The sequence below is a fragment of the Seriola lalandi genome, unplaced genomic scaffold, assembly GCF_002814215.2.
Source record: "Seriola lalandi dorsalis isolate HSWRI2012SDOR001 ecotype SW California unplaced genomic scaffold, Sedor1 jcf7180002054655, whole genome shotgun sequence".
Lineage (NCBI taxonomy): Eukaryota > Metazoa > Chordata > Actinopteri > Carangiformes > Carangidae > Seriola > Seriola lalandi.
This window is the reverse complement of record NW_019525208.1, coordinates 2581-21044: the sequence shown is the minus strand read 5'-3', so window position 1 is coordinate 21044 and position 18464 is coordinate 2581. Positions and strand designations below refer to the sequence as shown.

Here is an 18464-nt window from a genome sequence, read left to right as displayed (position 1 = left end):
TTGTCTGTTGTTTGAGTGCAACTAATGAAGAGTCAAGAACAGACTCGTGACCAAGAAAATCCGATTTATTCTACTTTTACAAAAACAAAGTGAGACGACAACATGAAACTGTAAAAACATAAGCTAAACTAAACTTAAACTTCACTTCCTGCTGATGATCTCACACTTAAACTCTGCAGGGAGGTGTTTGATAGGCCGAGCCACTCTATGATGTCATCATACGAGGGGCGATGCTCATCGACATCAACTCCTGGAAGAGAAGTTTACAAGCATACGGCATCCGGACCAAAGAGATCTGAAACCACCAGAGACAAATGTTATTGATCACTGTGATTGGTTATTGATGGTGTTTACCTGTGTCTCACTGTGACTGGTTATTGATGATATTTACCTGTGTCTTGTTCCGGCAGCCTCGACACTCGTACGTGTGCGTCCGTGTGTTGGCGATGGCCATTAGTCCACACAAGTTACAGACGTGAACTTGATAAGGATCAGACGCCTCGAAAAGACGCTCTCGGAGGAATTGAGCCGCTCCATGAGCGATCTGACAGTCACGCTCCATCTCCCCGAACCGCAGACCGCCATCACTGAGTAACGACAAGTGGGAGACAGCCAGGTGAGAGACAGGTGACAGACGGGTAACTCAGACAGGTGACTCAGACAGGTGTGTCACTCACCGTGATCGTCCCTCCATCGGCTGCCTGTTGAGTATCTGGACGGGGCCCCGGGCCCTCGAGTGGATCTTGTCATCCACCATGTGTTTCAGACGCTGATAATACGTTGGGCCGATGAAGATCTGAGAGGTCAGCTTCCTTCCCGTGAAGCCGTTATACAGAACCTGATCACAGATCAATTATCAATCATCATCGACATGATGATGTTCAGCAGTTTGAAACCTCTTCAGGTAAAATGTGTGTCTGTTTCTCATTTTAAAATTTTTACAGAATATATCCCAGCATGCACTGCGGGAGAGCGTCTGGTGTTTCTCTGTTAAAGATTTTAAATGGTGTTAAATATGATGATCATGACTGAAAGTTCAGGACGTGAATCGACTTCACCCTGATGTCACAGTGACATCATACAAACAGACACAGTCTTTGTTTGATGATTTCAAAATGACATCATCACACCAACAGATGCAGGGTTTGTGTGTTTAGCATGAAGTGAACAGTGTGACCTCACGCTGACCTCATTTCCTCTCAGGTGGTATCCGTACTCTGACAGCAGGTTCGATACTTTCTGTACGTTGACGGCGTCGTTAAATGGTGTCGCGTCACCGATCTCACCTTTGTTTGCAGACACCTGAAACAAAACGAGCAAAAATACTTAATATGTTCTGTCAATGTATCAATATAAATATGTGATTGATCAGTAGCTGCAGAGAACCTATAAGTCAACAGAGAGGGGCACAATAACCCACCTCTTTCCAAATAAAAGCTGCTATAATAATAATTATTATCATAGAGACTGATCATTACCATGATGTAATAACTGATTATTACCTTGTGATCAGTCACCTTACAGTTATTGATTATTGCAGAACAGAATGATTGATTAGTACCTTCCCCTGCAGACACTCGATCAAATGACCGACTGTCATTCTGGACGGGATGGCGTGAGGATTGATGATGATGTCAGGTGTGATTCCCTCACAGGTGAACGGCATGTCCTTCAACACAACACACACACCAGAGTCAAACTCAGTTTACAGATGATCAATGAGACGATCAATGAGTCGATCAATTTCCTGTTTACCTCCTGTCTGTACTGGATCCCACAGGTTCCTTTCTGTCCATGTCGGCTGGCAAATTTGTCTCCGATCTGAGGAATCCGGACTGAACGCACCTGGAGGAAGAAGCTCGTCAGAAAACATCTCAAAACCAAAGTCACTGACTTAGTGTCAGGTGTCTCAGGTGTCTCAAGTGTCATGCGTCTCAGGTGTCTCAGGTGTTGTGTCGGTTGTCTCAGGTATAGGTCAGGTCTCTCAGGTGATGTGTTGTGTGTCTCAGGTGTCGAATCGATGTCTCAGGTGTGGTGTCGTGTGTCTCAGGTGTCGTGTGTGGTGTCGGGTGTCTCAGGTGATGTGTTGTGTGTCTCAGGTGTCAAATCGATGTCTCAGGTGTCGTGTCGTGTGTCTCAGGTGTTGTGTGTGGTGTCGGGTGTCTCAGGTGATGTGTTGTGTGTCTCAGGTGTAGAATCGATGTCTCAGGTGTCGTGTGTCTCAGGTGTCGTGTGTCTCAGGTCGTGTGTGGTGTCGGGTGTTTCAGGTGATGTGTCGGGTGTCTCAGGTGTCGAATCGATGTCTCAGGTGTCGTGTTGTGTGTCTAAGGTGTCTCAGGTGTCGTGTGTCTCAGGTGTCGTGTGTGGTGTCGGGTGTCTCAGGTGATGTGTTGTGTGTCTCAGGTGTCGATTCGATGTCTCAGGTGTCGTGTCGTGTGTCTCAGGTGTCGTGTGTTTCAGTTGTCGTGTGTCTCAGGTGTTGTGTGTCTCAGGTGTCGAGTCAATGTCTCAGGTGTCATGTCGGGAGTCTCAGGTGTTGTGTCCCCTCACCCTGATCTTGCAGAACTTGTAGCCTTCCTGGTTCAGGGTCACCATCACCTGGTCCACAATGCCGGTCTCACTCGTTCTCAGGAAGGTGCTGCAGTCCCTTTTGGTGTAGCGGCGGTTGGTGCTGTCAAGCTCGTCGTCATTCTCTGGCAGCGTCACCGTTTTCCCAATGATCACGTCTTCACCTGAGACACGGACTCCGGGCGCGATCAGGCCATCGTCATCCAGCTTGTCATAGATGGCGTGTCTCATACCTGAGAATGAGTCAGTTTGTTATCACTGTGATTTAACCCCGCCCACCACTAACATCTGTGACTGGACACTGCAACCACACCTGAGATAACTGACAGGTGATTCCACACTGCAAACTGAGACTACAACTAAGAAGCAGATTCTGTGTTTGATCAGTTCTCACCCTGACAGGTTTCACGTGTCGGCTTCTCAAAAATCTCCTCCTGGTCAAAACCTTTCTTTGACTCTTGCTCTTTGTAGGACCGATAGAAAACAGACCTGCAGGAGGAAAACAGCAGCGTCAGACAAACCACAGACTGAAACAAGCACTCAGGTGTAGTCAGAAGATTAGAGACTCACCTGAAGAAGCCTCGATCCACAGCCGACCTGTTCATGATCACAGAGTCTTCCTGGTTGTATCCTGTGTACGAGGCAATCGCCACGATGGAATTGATACCTGAAAAACAAAAAACTAAGTTTCAGCTACAGACACAAACAAGATCTCTGCATGACAATCAGTGAGCAGGGCAAACAGGTGTCTGAAACACAGAGTAAACAAACTAACTTTCCTGGTTTCAGGTAAGTATAGAAACTCACCTGACAGTTGATCTAAGAGGAAAATACCTAGCTTGACCTCAATCTCATTTTCTACATCTGAACATCTGAGGAGCATCATGTCTTTCTACCTGAAACTTCCTGACATCATTCCTCTGAACTGTCTGACTGTACAGGTGTGTTTACCTGCAGGCAGCTCTCTGAAGCGCAGGTACTCCATAGATCGGGTGGTGACCAGCGGTTTCTGAGGGTAGTACAAAACGTGAGCCAGTGTGTCCATTCGTACGTGGAAGTTGGTGATGTAGACGCCCATGGCCTGTTTACCCATGGCAGACTGGTATGTGTTCCTGGGAGACTGATAAACAACAAACGCACAACATCTTCAACACGTCACTGAGAGAAGAGTCACTACATCATCCATCATTAACACATCCCAGGACTTTTTAAACCAGACCTCCTTTGTACCTGGTTGTGGTCAGGGAAGGGGATGATGGAGGCACAAACTCCGAGGATCATGGACGGGTGAATCTCACAGTGGGTGTAGGTGGAGCAGTATGCCACGCCCTTCTCCTGGAGGTCATCAGGGGTCATGGCGAGCATCACCGTCTCCTCCTCCAGAGTGTCGATGTACTCAACCACGCCGCTCGCCACCAAGTCCTGCCAGCTGACCGTCACAAACAACAACAACAACAACAGTTCAGCCAAGAAAACATCTACTGCAACAATTCATTGAAAGAAATCCATCAACTGGAACGACTATCAGGGCAACAACCAGCATACCAACAAAGTACAGAAACACCCCACAAAGGGTCTGAGAGCAGTTTAGGTTGGGGGACAGGGTTTGGTCTCCTGTGGTCTGAGGAGAGACTTCGTCTGGACCCTCTGACATAAGGTCCAGATCAGTGGAGAAGCAGTGATGGTTGTTCATGTAGAGGTTTCTCTGGAGCTAAGAGAAACCATCAGGGTCTGGCTCTGGGGTCTCAGTTAGTCCAGGTCCAGGTCTAGAGGAGTCCTGGTTCCAGACTTCTTCATGTCAGAATGATGGAGGACACTGAGCCTCGACACAATCCTGTCTCTGAGCTCTGACCTTATAGAGACAGGTGTGTCCACAGGTGGACTCCAGTCAAGGTGTAAAAACATCTCAGGTGATCCATAGAAAAGGAGGAACCTGTAAAGTGTCTGAATACTTCTGTCATCTCTGTCTCACCTTCAGACTCTGTCTCACCTGTAGTTGTTGTACTCTCTCTCCTTCAGCTGGTCGATGTGTCGTCTCTTCAGCAGTAGTTTTTGTTTCTCGACGATCAGCAGCGGTCGACAGATTCGCCCAGCATCTGTGTAAATCCTGATCTCACGTTCTCTGATGTCTCTGATCATCGACACCTGAAAAGTTCAGAAGCAGCAAGAAAAACAAGACATTCACCTGTTTAAAGGACACAGCTGCTGATAGTTTATCTCATGTTGGACACATGATTGTCTGTTAGCATGAATATGACGGTTTTCCATTCCAGGTGAAAGGTGTCGTTACCTCAGACACGATGATGTCCATCTGTCGCCGCAGTTTCCTCAGTGTGTTCATCAGCTGTTCGGGATCTTTGTGGATTCCGACCCAGCAGCCGTTCACAAAGATCTTAGTGGCACTAAAACATAGAAAACACAGGTGATGCTGCCATCCGCAGGTGAGTTTCGGACATGCACTCGTCTCCTCACCATCAGAGACTCAGACACAGGAAGGATGATCAGCTGATGGACAATTTGACATATGACAGTTACTGACTCTGCGATGGCAGCAGGTGAGATCTCCTCCAGGTTCTCCATGCTCCACTCCTCTAGAAACTCCAGGATGGGGGATGGCTGAGAGCCCACAGAGATGTAGGCCATGAGGGCCAAGTTCTTGACCAGACCCACAGCATGACCCTGAATCACAAAATGTGTTCATCAATAAACTGATCAATGTGATCAACCACTGAAGTAACAAACAGAATTCACTGTCTGAGGTTTTTATTTGACCTCGGGCGTCTCGGCTGGACACACCATCCCCCACAGTGTGTTGTGCAGTTGTCGGGGTTTTGCCAGTTTGCCGTCTCTGCCGATCGGAGAGTTGACTCGGCGGAGGTGGGACAGAGTGGACGCAAAGGTGAGACGGTTCAACACCTGCAAACAGGAAAATTTTCAGAGGCTGACCTCAGGACGTGATCCAGTCTGACAGAGACAGACTGAGACCAGCTCACAAAACATCTGTCTGAAAACTTCTGATGGATCTGAGCCTCATCTCTGGCTCAGTGAGAGGACTCACTGCTCAGCTTCAGTTCAGCTGATAAAAACCGATGTGTGGTGATTGGTTGTTTCACATGGAGGCCTGCAGCCAGGTGATCTCACCTGTGACACTCCGGCTCGGGCCTGGTGAGCCTTCTTGACGTCGCCCCAGTTTCCGGTGGCCAGAGAGTATTTGAGTCCATCTGAGATGATTCTGGTTTTAATGGCGAGCTCCAGGTTAAAGTCTTTTCCTCTGTCTATGAATTTCTGAGCGTAAATCCTGATCTCCTTCAGCAGGTTCTTAAACATCCTGAAGGACGAGAAAAAAAGAGGTCACAGGTTTTTTATCTCCAGTTAAACCTCATTACACTTCAATGTTACATCAAATAGATATTCTGTCTATTCACATTTACAGTTCTGTCTAAAGTTTCACACATAAAGTGAAGGTTCTTTCAAAATAAAACCATGAATAGTTTTCATTTCTCAGTGAATCTCACAGTTGAGAAGCAGCATCAGTTCTTCTTCATGTGACCACAAACCGACTCTGCTCAGTGCTCTACTCGTGTATATCAGAGTTTACACTTGATTAATGAAACACAGAATAATAACGTCTGTGTTTAAAACATTTGCCTTGAATACTAGTTAAGTAGTTGGCCCGACTGAACTGTCTGCTGTCATGTCAAAGACGAGCGTCATAACATGACCAAACACAGTTCAAATTTAAGTTGTCTTGGCAACATATTTAAAACGTCAGATAATATTGTACTAATGCCATTAATTATTTATTTGGCTGTTGATATTTTCATTTAATGGATGACACGGGAACTCTGGTGTGTGTGTTGTTAAAGGTAAGATGTGATGAAAGTGAAAAGCCCCACCCTCTGAACAGAAAAGCCAACAGTGGCCCAGCGAGGTCCAGCCTCTTGTTGCCATAGTGATCTCTGTCGTCCAGCTCCCGTCTGCCGAGAGCAGCGAGCAGCAACCTGTGGACCATGTACCTGAAAACATAGGAATACACACAGTGATACACACATACTACACATCTGTATCTCACCTGGGACTCACCTGTACAGGTGTATCATCTGAGGTAGGACTCACCCTAAAAAGTAAGCCTTCTTGGTCTCACAGAAGTCGCTGACTCCGACGTGCGGCAGCATTTCTTTCTGCAGAACTTCTTTTGCATATTTGATTCTTCGTTCTTTTGTCACTCCGGGTTTCGCTCCTCTAGAACCGATGAAGTTCAGCGCCACATTCTGCTCCTGGATCACAAACGCTTCGTCCAGAGACGGCTTCACCTGGAAACACCGTGCCATCGCAGGTGACATTACTGACTACCTGAAGATTCTCCTCTAGTTTGTTAACTGCCCAATCTCTGAACAAATAAAGTCGCAGTCAATAACTGATCGATGACTAACCATTTCCATCATCTCGGGGTCGTCAAAGTCGTAGATAATGTGTTCCAGGATGTCTCTGTCCGACACGAAGCCCAGAGCTCGAAACACAATGATGATGGGAACTTCCTGTCTGATGTAAGGCAGCGTGGATACAATCCTCTGACCGATCGCACTCTTCTTCACTCCCTGAGTAATACAATCAATGTTTATAAATCAATAATAAACATTTTTGTATGCAGTTGAACGTCAGGACTCACCTGTCCTCCCCTGGCCATCATGCTGACCCAGATGGTGCTGGTGGGACGGGATGAGTTTTCCAAACACGACCTACACTCAGCTGTGTAGGCGTACTTCGAGTCCTTCTTGGCGAAGACGTAGACTGTGTTGGTGGCCATCTTCTCCTGAGCGATCAGAACCTGAAAAACCAGGACAGTCCAGATCACATCAGACCAGCTCAGGTCGATCTCACTTTCCTGTCCGCACAGCCAGGAGCTGTTAGCTTAGCTTAGCATTAAGACTGGAAGGAGGGGGAAATGGCTAGCTTAGCTTATCTTAGCGTAAAGCTGCTAGATGATGTCACATGGTGCACCATTTCAGAGCGTACCTTCTCTGAGCCGTTGATGATGAAATAACCTCCAGGATCTAGTGGACACTCATTGAGCTCGCACAGGTCTCGATCCGTCAGGCCGCTCAGCAGGCAGTAGGTGGAGCGAAGCATGATGGGAATCTTACCGATGAAGGTCTTCTGGTGCTGGGTCTGCAACTGGTCCTCTCCCTCCTTTATTATGGTCTTTGTGATGTCAACATACAAGGGGGCCGAGTACCTGTGGGAGGGGGAGTGACCAGATGAGACCAGGTGAGAATGAAGAGACCTGGTGAGATCAGGTGAGAGTGAGGAGACCTACGTGAGGTTTCTTAGTCGGGCTTCATTGGGCATCATGGGAGAAGGAGCTCCATCTCTCTCCCAGTGTGTGGGCTTCGACAGGTAGATCTGCTCGAATTTCAACAAGTAACGAGGCTGAAACACAAAACAGGTGTCAGAGTGATGCCACAGTGATGTCACCGTACCCTCCCACACTGACCCTGAACACTATTAAAGCAACTCCCTAAACACCAGCCAAACCAGGTCCTGATCTAGATGATCCAAGCCTGGGTTCAGGTGTTGCGGCTCACCGGCTCCTCCACCTCCCCTGAGGTGTGCTGGGCTTCAGCCTGCAGGTCGATGGGCGGAGCATCCTCCACAATCCTCTGAACCGACATCTGAATGAACTCATCGAATGAATCCAGCTGCTGCCGCACCAGACCCTTCTCGTCAAAATAAGAGCTGAAAGATAACAGAGAATCTTGTTCATTCTTGGTCAGCCTTTAAACACCACTTTCACCTGGACACAATAGCAGACAATAAATTGATCTGTATTGCTGATGTCTTTTCATTTTTTGTGAACGGATGTGTGATGTGTTTGTTTTATTGATCTTTTATTGAATCGGTTATGTGTTGTTAAATCCATTAAGTTTTTACTGGTCCTCTCTGTGCCCGAGTGTGCTGCGTGTCTGTGTCTCCCATCAGCAGAGTCCATTTCACTGAGAGCATGTCTTATTGCTTAATTAACAATCTGTTACAGTTTATATCAATATTAATGATTATTACAAGGATTTTCTCTTCAGTACACTGACACAGGTGAGGTGAGATCTAGGTGAGTTTACCTGATGACGATCCAGCAGGCTTCCTGCCACAAATCCGGAGTGATTTCATCCTCATCTTCATCGTATTGATTATCTGACAAAGGAAAATTTGAGATCATTTTACTGATGAATATCTGAGTGATCAATATCAGTGGGCTGACCCCCAGCTCAGAGAATGTTTTTTGGTTTCTGCTGTTTGTTGACACTGAGTATAATTTTACACAATGTGAACAGTAAAGTTTTCACCAACTAACTAACAGCAACACATTAGCTTCACTGTGCTGATTCAGAGACATGTTGATTCTAGCAGCTTTAACTTCTGTTTGCTGATGATATTTCTGGACTTTTACTGCAGTAACACTTTACTTGACGTTGTGTATTTAATACTTGAACGCTGTAGTATTTGTTCTTTTCCTGTAGTATCTGGAACTGAGTACTTCGTTCATTACAGTTTGTGAGTTTCATTATGTGTACTTTAACGTGTATGTGTGTATTTTAATTGATGTGTATTAATAACAGCAGCATCTGATCAGACTGTTAGCCTGTTAGCTGAAACAAAGTGCCGCGCCGTTAGCTGTTATTAGCATGTTGGTAATTGGTTACCGCTAGCAGATGAAGCTAACGTTAGTGTTTTGGGTGTTACCGACGTTAGCATGTGTTCATCTCTTTTCAGAGGAGAGGCTAACAATAGCAGCTAACCGCTAACTAACAAGAAGCTAATGTTGTGTTGATAAAGTGTAATCAGCCTGGGTGTCGATTAGGTTGAGTGACAGGTTGTGCAGGTAATTGTGGCTCACCTTCGTCCTGATCGTACATGATTTATCTCCGGGAAATATTAAAATCGACTAAATGAACACTCCAATACTACGAAACGACAAGACCGCGCGTCCCGGAAATGAAATTACACTTCCGGTTCTCTCTTCTTCTTTAGTGGGGCCGGACGCAAAGATAACGCGCCGCTGCCCTCCTAAGTCTGCATCACGACACTGCAGCCCTTACCTTAACCAGCTGATACCTGAACCAGCTGACACTGTAGATAGGTAAATTGTGTACATAGATAAACACATATATAAATATAAATTAGACGCATTGGGAGAGTTGATCTGTAACATAAATAATTATGATAATAACTGGTTTCATAAAGCTCGAACTGGTAACCACTGTCTGATGTTTGATGTGTATGTTTTAGTGATCTTTTATTGAATCAGTTATCTGTTGGTAAATCCATGTCAGTCAATGGTGATAGGAGAATAATGATTATTGTGTTTATATTTCCTATCACACACCATATACTTTTCTGGTGTCATGAAAGTAATAAAATAGAAGAAAATAGAAGAAAATAAACATTAAATGAAGAAAAGTTCATGCTGACAGCTGAACTGTGATCGCAGAGGAAACTCTTCAGTTTGGATCATGAGTTCTTATCATGGAAAATCTCGAGCAAAGATGAAGAAGCCTTAGGTCATTGATAAAGTCAGTCCTCAAACATTAACACCCCCCCCCCCCCCCCCCCCCCCGCCCCCACCATCTTTTACCATATTTGTTGGTGTTTTCCACCTTGTCATTCATATATTTGTCTAAATGTTTTCAGATCATTTCATGTAAAGCATTTAGAACAGCATTAGTATTAATTTAAAGTTTACAATAATTATGATTATAATGCTGTAGGCCAACATTGTGTTTGCTTTGTGTAATTATGATCATGTCTTTGTATTCAGAACTTGTTTTTCTGCAGTTGTCTTTTTGCTTGCCAACTTTTAATGTCTGTATTCGTGTGTATGTTGTTGTGCAGACTCGTGATAGAGCTGGTTGCTTTTCTGCTGTTGTGTTTGTGTTGGAGTCACTGGATGTTTTCCCTCAGTCAGCGATATGTTGGAGCAGACAGTATTGATCCCGAGATTAAAGCCTGAACAAAGGACAGCAGACAACAACACAGAGCCCATCCTCTATATGACGACAGCACACCAACGGCAAACATCACAAACACAGAGTGTGTGCACACAGACACATCAGCAGCCAATCAGACGACAGAAAAGATTCAAGCTCCTCTCAGACAGTTTCATTTGATTCTGAGTTTCCAACCAGGATGGTTAGCAGGACTCTTCTCTTCATTTGTGTGGCTGCATTCTTCTGCGCAGGTAAGACTGGACCAGAACAGGTGTACAAACAGGGTCTGATGTATTTACAGGGTCAGGTGTATTAATACGGTCAGGTGTATTAACAGGGTCTGATTTGACAACAATGAAAGCAGCTCTTCACTTTTTCAAACTTAGCTTCATTGTGAAATATACATTTTAACCTGTCCGCTCAGTTTGTAATTGTTGAGCTTCCTTATCATCAAGCAACATGAAATAGCTGCTGCAATGTCAACAGGGATTCCTACAGAGATAGACCTTTTTATTAAAGACTAAGATCATATCTGTTCATCAACTGTTGTATTGCTCTATTCAAAGTCACCAGACACAATTCACAAATATGGTAATTTTACCTCACAGCGGTTACTGTTTACCGCTACCTTGATCAGTTAGTTTGTTTGTGTTGTGTGTGCTTCAGTGGTGGCAGAAGTATTCAGATCCTTTACTTAACTAAAAGTACAACACAATAACACTAACTAACTAACTGACCGAGGCAACTGTATTCCAGTAACTCCCATTTTATGTACTTACAAAGTCAGGTGAACAGTCCAGGTCAGACTAAATATAATACACTGGGTAATTAACCTGTTTCACTTAACTGTCTTTTTTAGATGCGGAGGATAAATCCAGCCTCTACAGGAGGGTATGAAACAGACATTTTCTACATGTTTTAGAAACGTATAATGACAGAATTAAAGAAAACGTAACCTAATTGATCTGTTGAACCTATAAATTCATTTTCAATTTCTATCCCCAACGCTTAAGGGAAAACCATAAACCTGTTTTCTTTGAGTGTTCTTCCCAACTAAATTTAAATTTACACAAAGTAACACAATTTCTCTCCAGTGCAGTAATTTCCATACGGTCCCTAATATTTACCAAAGTTACAACATATTTCACTCATGGCAACAAATTAAAACCATGTTATACACTGGCTCAGTGGTATTTCTTCAGGCAGGTGTAACTGGAAACACTGACACCCCAGATCAGATAAAAACCTCTGACTAAGGATCTCAGACTATGTACAGGCTCATCAGGAACTCAAAGCTCAGAAATATAGTGAGGAACCGTGAGTAGCCTTGAAGGTGATCAGTAAAATCCCCTCACCCCTGATGGTTAGTCCATCAATAAAGTTTTAAGACAGGTGAAGACACTGCGGCAGTGATGAAAGTGTGAACAGATCAAAGTCTTTGCAAAGTTTCTTTGTTTCATGGTTCGTTGTTAAAACTTAAACTCACCGAAATGAACTGCTGCATCTTTAGGCCCAGGACACACTGCCTGTGCTATGTGTGCATGTCAGCAAACGCCTGTGTTAATAGATTAGTGAAGTCACACCGCCTGGCCTATCACCTGAGAGTAGACAGGAAAGAGATCTGTTGATGACATCATAACAGCAACATCACAGAAAACTAACATTTCTCCCTATAGTTTCAATGTCTAGGCTGTATCATAATGACAGGCATGAGGAAATATAAACGTCATATTTTTTAACCATTTTAAAAGCTGCATATAGAGACAGTGACGGTCTCATGCATTAAATGAGCTGAGCCTCCAATCCCCTGCTGGTTGAGACTAAACTTAGTTATGTTCAGCGTTGGATTGAGATCAGTTTGTCTGACATGTAACTAGGGATGGGTATCGTTAAGAATTTAATGGTACTACTACTTTTAGCGATACCACTTATCGATCCGGTACTTTAACGGTACTGTTATCGATGCTTTTATTGATACTTTTTTGTCATTTTGTAAGAAAAAAACAAAACAAATGAAGAACAAAATTAACATTGCTCATTTTCTCATAGCATTGCTTAACAAACAAACAAAGAACTTGCCCATAACAATCCGATGACTATTGGTTACTTTTCACCATTAACCCATATTTGTACAATTTAATTTACTGTGTGTGGCTCCAGGCTGCAGCATACACAAGAAACATTACACGACAGATGAACTACAAGCTAGTTGGTTGAAAACTGTAAACTGTACATTTTTCCGTTTGTGTGTAACAGACATTTACTGGATATTTCCAGAGATTGCTCATGTTTCCGCTCTTACATGCAAAAGACTGAAACACACTTGAAAACATTTAGTTCTCACTGCCATTGACACTAAGAGCAGGATCTGTGTCTCTGTGCTGCCTCACATAGAGAGAGAGAGAAAGAGGTCTCTCCTCTGGGTTGGGAACAGTGAAAATGCATCATTCATAGACGAATGTGTTCATCAGAAACAGAGTTGGTGAGAGGGATTGTGCAAGAGAGCATTTATGTTGCAATAATAAACAGGAAATCTATTTTCTTAATTTCTCAAGTACCGAAAGCAGAACCAATAACGCCCTGTTTAATAACGGGTTCCGGTACCCATCCCTACATGTAACATCTGAGGTTAACTGTTTGGGTCGTTGTTGGGTTTGTTAGCAATTGTATTTATTTTTTCCTGCAGCCCTCCTGTTTGGGGAGGACAGTGACTCCACCGTGTCCTCTGAATTATTCTCCAGTGTGTGGCAGCAATGGCCAGACATACGCAAATGAATGCGCACTGTGTGCCGACAGACTGTGAGTCTACAGTATCATTATCTAACCCTGAGGAAATAACTTACTCTGTTGGTTTCATTTTTTAGAAACCAAGGATGTTTTTAATCTGTTTGATTTGTTTTAGGCTGAAAAAAAATGTGTGCTTTTTAGAATAAATGAACAGACATGTAAATGCACACAGATGGTTAACCAGCAGAGGGTCAACCAACAGAAGGTCAACTGTATCTGCATTACTGTGAAAACTTTTAAAAACCAAACAGCCTTAACCTAAACTCGCTGTCAACTGACACCAGATCAGTAAAGACAAAGATCATTAACAGACTTACTAGGTCGGGGAATATGAATCAGGGATGACTTGGGTAACATACGTGTTATTCTAGTTTCAGATTTTACTGGCACTTACTGTTTGTATTGTACTAAATAGGCCATAAAACATCTGAAGCACTGTTGCTGTCAGGATGAAAAAAAATGTGACCAAATGTGTAAAATCTTGAAATAAGATATTTTGTTCCATGATAAAGTTGAGAATAGACTGTAATGCTGCCAAAAGCTGCATGTTGTTAGCTGAAAACCTGAAATAAGATGTTTTAGTGCAGAAACCTTAACACTGAAAATATTCATTTGAAATGAGTTCAACAGTAATACTGAGTCAGCACTACACAATCTAACTCAAACTCAAAAGAAGTCAGGCCAATTTGAAATGTAACGATAATGTACTTATAAGTACAGGTTTTATAGTTCATTCCTTGCTGATTGATTATTTCTGTTCAGGGCAGACAATGCTGACATTTTGATTGTGAAGGAGGGACCCTGCTGAGGATGACATCACACTCCTACTTAACTGATGAAATCATCACATGTATCTTTCACTTGTAGTCTGAATGTAGTTGTTAGCTGTTGTAGCACACCCACACATGGCTGCTCATAATTCTAATACATTTATTGTATAATAGTGTGTTTTATATTTTCATATCTCTGTAAAGAATTTTTTTCCTTGAAATGTTTCACCAATAAATATTTTCCTTCTTCTCTGCGGTCAGCTTTGTCACTTTTTAACACAAATATTTTTATTGTTAGGGGTTTGGTGGTGGTGGTGGGGACATGTAAATCCATCCTGATCCAGAACAGGGGCTATTTCCTTTTAGACCATCTTTCATGAGCTCCTTCTCCAACCTTGCCAGGATATTTTCTAGTTAACATGTCAGTTTTCAGTCATTTGACATTTAGTTTATCTCCTGTCACTGTGGTACATCTGTCAAACTGTAGGACTTTTGTAGTTTTTTAGGTCTGACACTCTCTCTAACTGAAGCAACTGAGGGACTGTGTGAATTGGCACCATGCAATGAGCCTCCAGTTGACCATAGACTGTTGTTAGATGGTAGTGGTCAACAGCTGCTGAGGAATCTGCTAGGCCCAGTTCCAGTCCGGTCCCTACACTGTAAACCCAGATTTTGTTTCTACTTAACCTTCCCAGTGATCATTACTTAAACTTTTATGTTTTGTAAAAACCTGCCATCATTACTAAACAACATTAGTTGATTGTACTATTTAGCTGAAAGATGATTGTACTAATCGGGTTTAGTAGAGATAACTTGGTATGTTAAAAGGGACATATTATGCAAAATGCATTTTTCCATGGTTTTCTATCAGTAGTATGTTTCCCTGGCGTGTCTACGAACCCCCCAAACATGAGAAAAGTCCATCCTCTCCGTCTTTTGCTTTCTCCACCTTTCAGGAGATGTGTGCTCACACAGGCCAATTGGAGATTTTCCCTTGATGTCGTCATGAAGGGAGATGCCCCTCCCCCCAGGTGGGTGACGCTCCCCGAGCTAGGTGTGTGTTCCGCCCCCTGAGTCCGCCTTGCAGACGGTATCGTTACTTCCCTGGCGAACACGGGCTTTCCGTAGAACAATGTCGAAGGTGCGAGCGAAACACAGTAGTTGCTTTGTTGTTGGCTGCACAAACCAACACAGAAGTCTTTTTTTAATCCCTACGCCCGAGGATCTGAAGACCCAGTGGATTCATTTTATTTTTGATGGAAATGTTCCCGCTCCAACTCCGAAAGTGTTGTACGTGTGTGCTAACCATTTCACCTCGGACTGCTCTCTCAACGAGGGCCAGGACAATGTACAAGTCTCAAGATAAAGCTTGGATCGGTACCGACTGTCCGTGACCCAACTTTGAACTTGGGAGCTGTAAGTTTTACCATTTTATGTTTTACTGTATGTTCACGAGAGCCTGTTGCGTGTGTTGTTAGCATGGCAGCTAACGTGGCTAACGTTTAGCATCGTCGACACGCAGCCGGGTACAGATTGTATGTAATTCTTCTGCTTGGTATCACCGTGTGACATTGATAAGAGCCACCCTGCTAAAGGCGTTTCAAAATTCGGACTAAAAATAGGCTCTGTAGTGATTAGCATAGGTGTCTGGGCTTGTTTGTTAGTGCTGTGAAAGTTATTATTGAGAGTCATGCCTTATGATGGCCGTTTTAACATTTATATCATGTTTACAGATACAGTGCCTGTAGGGAATATCTAGATAAGCACACAGTTAAGGGGATATGTCCAAGGGGATAGATACACATTTTTTGCATTTTGCACATATAGTGAGCTATTTGCAGTATTTACAAGCTATTGACAACCCAATTTACACATAATTGAGTGCATTTGTTGTTGTCATTTATCAGTCTTGGAATGCTGTGCAGGTAAATGAAGCTGTGGTTACTTAGAACTTGTGAGAGTGTGTAGGCTAAGGTTTCTGTCAATATTAACATCTTTGATTTTCTCTTTACTGTACCTCCAGACTCTACCTGGCTGCCACGTACTACAATGAAAATGCTGACTGACCACAAGCCCAAACAAAAGAAGGTGAACCACTGTTCAAGGTCCAATTTCCAAAGGCCATGAAGGGAGAATGCAGAGCTAAACCAGTTAAGACTGAGCCGACATTCTATAAGTGTTATATTATTTTATTTTTCAACCAAAAAATGTTTTGTACACGTTGTATTAAGTATTGCACATATAATGTTATGACAGTTCCATCAACAACAAAATACAGTAAAGAAAATGTCAGGAGGTAGTTAGAAACAGACTTTCAATCATTATTTTGTAAAAAAACAACAAAAAAAGTGAAAAATGTAAACAAAATCTTTTGTGTTTTATCAAACAGGGAATGTGGTGGACCTCATATTTGAAAAAGGTTTTGTTGACCTGGGACCAGACACAGAAGCTGCTTTGGCCATCCCCATCCCAGAGGACCTCATTGCACAGTTCGAGCGGCTGAGAAGGAGGAGGTCATATCCAGCTCTGTGTCCCGGTTCTATCATGGGCCAGTCTAAAACCCACGTACTGGGGCCTGTGGCTCGAATGACGACCCAGATTCTGCGACCAAGGAAGCCCCAGCACCAGCTCACAAAGATCCGATAGGCTAGATACCTGTACTGACTAAAACAACTGGACAGGGCATTTAGTCTTGCAAACATATATCTATGTTGTGTCTCATAATTTTTTATATGGATCCAGTGAATCCTACAGCTTTTTATTGTCACTGATTATAACTGCCTCATTTGATGTAAATAAATTATTGATTTTTACTAAAGAAATGACTCCTCTGAATTCATATATTATATGCACACTATCTGCTGATAGAAGAACCTTACAAATCAAAGAGCAGTCTGGTCTGTTATTACCATTGTAAAATCTATTTATGACGTTTTATGCCTCACTATACTATGACTTTTTATGCCTTGCTATACTATGTTGTTTTTATGACTTTTTATGCCTTACTATACTATGTCGTTTTTTTGAGATTTTATGCCTTACTAAAATATGACTTTCTTATAACTTTTTATACCTTACTATACTATGACTTTTTATTCTTTACTATACCATGACTTTTTATGCCTTACTATACTATGACTTTTTTATTACTTTTTATGCCTTACTATACTATGACTTCTTATGCCTTGCTATACTATGTTGTTTTTATGACTTTTTATACCTTAATATACTATAATTTTTTTGACATTTTATACCTTGCTAATATATGACTTTTTGATGAATTTTTATACTTTACTATACTATGACTTTTTATGCCTTGCTATAATATGTCGTTCTTTTGACATTTTATGCCTTACTAAACTATGACTTTTTTATGACTTTTTATGTCTTAATATACTATGTCGTTTTTTGACATTTTATGCCTTACTATAATATGTCGTTTTTATTACTTTTTATGCCTTACTAAATTTTGACTTTTTTATGACTTTTTATGTCTTACTATAATATGACTTTTTATGCCTTGCTATACTATGTTGTTTTTATGACTTTTTATGTCTTACTATTATATGACTTTTTATAATAATAATAATAATAATAATAATACATTTTATTTAAAGGCGCCTTTCTTGGCACTCAAGGACACCGTACACAGTTACACAAATTGGGATTAAAAACATATTAAGAATTAATTAACAACAATAAAAATGAAATATAAAAATAAAAACAATACAAAAGTGACAGTAGACAGTAGCAATGATGGTTGGAGTGGGACCAAACAGCTCGCAGACAGTGGATTCAAACGAGCTGGAGACGGGCACAGACACCGGCCTTTCCACTTGTCGCGGTAAATTATCGCGAGACCTCCTCCCCGACCGGAGCCACGGGGTTGACAGACGTAAACAAATCCACTAGGAGTGGATTCAACCAGCCGGGAGAAGTCACTGGGCTGTTGCCATGTCTCGGCCAAACTATACTATGTAGTTTTATTTTTTTACTTTTTATGCCTTTATATAATGACTTTTTATGAATTTTCATGCCTTACTATGCTATGACTTTTTATGCCTTACTATACTATGTAGTTTTTTTTTTACTTTTTATGCCTTAGTATAATGACTTTTTTATGACTTTTTACACTTTAATATACTATGACTTTTTATGCCTTCCTATACTGTGTCTTTTCATCCCTTACTATGCTATGACTTTTTTATGACTTTTTATGCCTTACTAAAAGTACTTTTAGTAAGGCATAAAAAGTCATAAAAAATTGACAGCATAATAAGTCAACTTAATTAATAGTTTAAGAAGGTATAGAAAGTCACAAAAAGTCATTGTACAATAAGGTACGAAAGATATTTAA

General features: G+C 42.2%; 2 protein-coding genes across 2 annotated transcripts; one reads left to right on the top strand and one right to left on the bottom strand.

Annotated features, from left to right (window-relative positions):
• Positions 1-47: 47 nt before the first annotated feature.
• polr2b (RNA polymerase II subunit B) lies at positions 48-9576 on the bottom strand. Its single transcript, XM_023420673.2, has 25 exons — positions 9461-9576; positions 8685-8757; positions 8154-8304; positions 7886-7998; positions 7585-7804; positions 7238-7396; positions 7002-7166; positions 6685-6881; positions 6465-6584; positions 5710-5896; positions 5341-5484; positions 5108-5247; positions 4859-4970; positions 4559-4713; positions 3799-3997; positions 3520-3688; positions 3139-3235; positions 2963-3057; positions 2551-2801; positions 1756-1845; positions 1562-1669; positions 1189-1302; positions 678-838; positions 392-587; positions 48-295 (listed from the first exon to the last, which is right to left on the bottom strand). The coding sequence occupies exons 1-25, from the start codon at positions 9477-9479 to the stop codon at positions 206-208; spliced, it is 3525 nt and encodes a 1174-aa protein (XP_023276441.1). The 5' UTR covers positions 9480-9576; the 3' UTR covers positions 48-205.
• A 1073-nt stretch (positions 9577-10649) lies between these two features.
• LOC111665618 (putative pancreatic secretory proteinase inhibitor) lies at positions 10650-14359 on the top strand. The gene is made up of 4 exons (XM_023420690.2): positions 10650-10801; positions 11410-11441; positions 13237-13349; positions 14100-14359. The coding sequence occupies exons 1-4, from the start codon at positions 10750-10752 to the stop codon at positions 14143-14145; spliced, it is 243 nt and encodes an 80-aa protein (XP_023276458.1). The 5' UTR covers positions 10650-10749; the 3' UTR covers positions 14146-14359.
• The last annotated feature ends 4105 nt before the right edge of the window (positions 14360-18464 follow it).

What these genes read in the sequence shown, in the direction of transcription:
- LOC111665618 (XM_023420690.2), top strand. Translation starts at nt 10,750, where the DNA reads ATGGTTAGCAGGACTCTTCTCTTCATTTGTGTGGCTGCATTCTTCTGC. An exon ending in GGCTGCATTCTTCTGCGCAG is followed by an intron (nt 10,802 to 11,409) that starts GTAAGACTGGAC and finishes TGTCTTTTTTAG; the next exon opens with ATGCGGAGGATAAATCCAGC. An exon ending in GCACTGTGTGCCGACAGACT is followed by an intron (nt 13,350 to 14,099) that starts GTGAGTCTACAG and finishes ATTTCTGTTCAG; the next exon opens with GGCAGACAATGCTGACATTT.
- polr2b (XM_023420673.2), bottom strand. An exon ending in GTCCAGCCGAGACGCCCGAG is followed by an intron (nt 5,248 to 5,340) that starts GTCAAATAAAAA and finishes TTTGTGATTCAG; the next exon opens with GGTCATGCTGTGGGTCTGGT. An exon ending in GACACGTGAAACCTGTCAGG is followed by an intron (nt 2,802 to 2,962) that starts GTGAGAACTGAT and finishes ACTCATTCTCAG; the next exon opens with GTATGAGACACGCCATCTAT.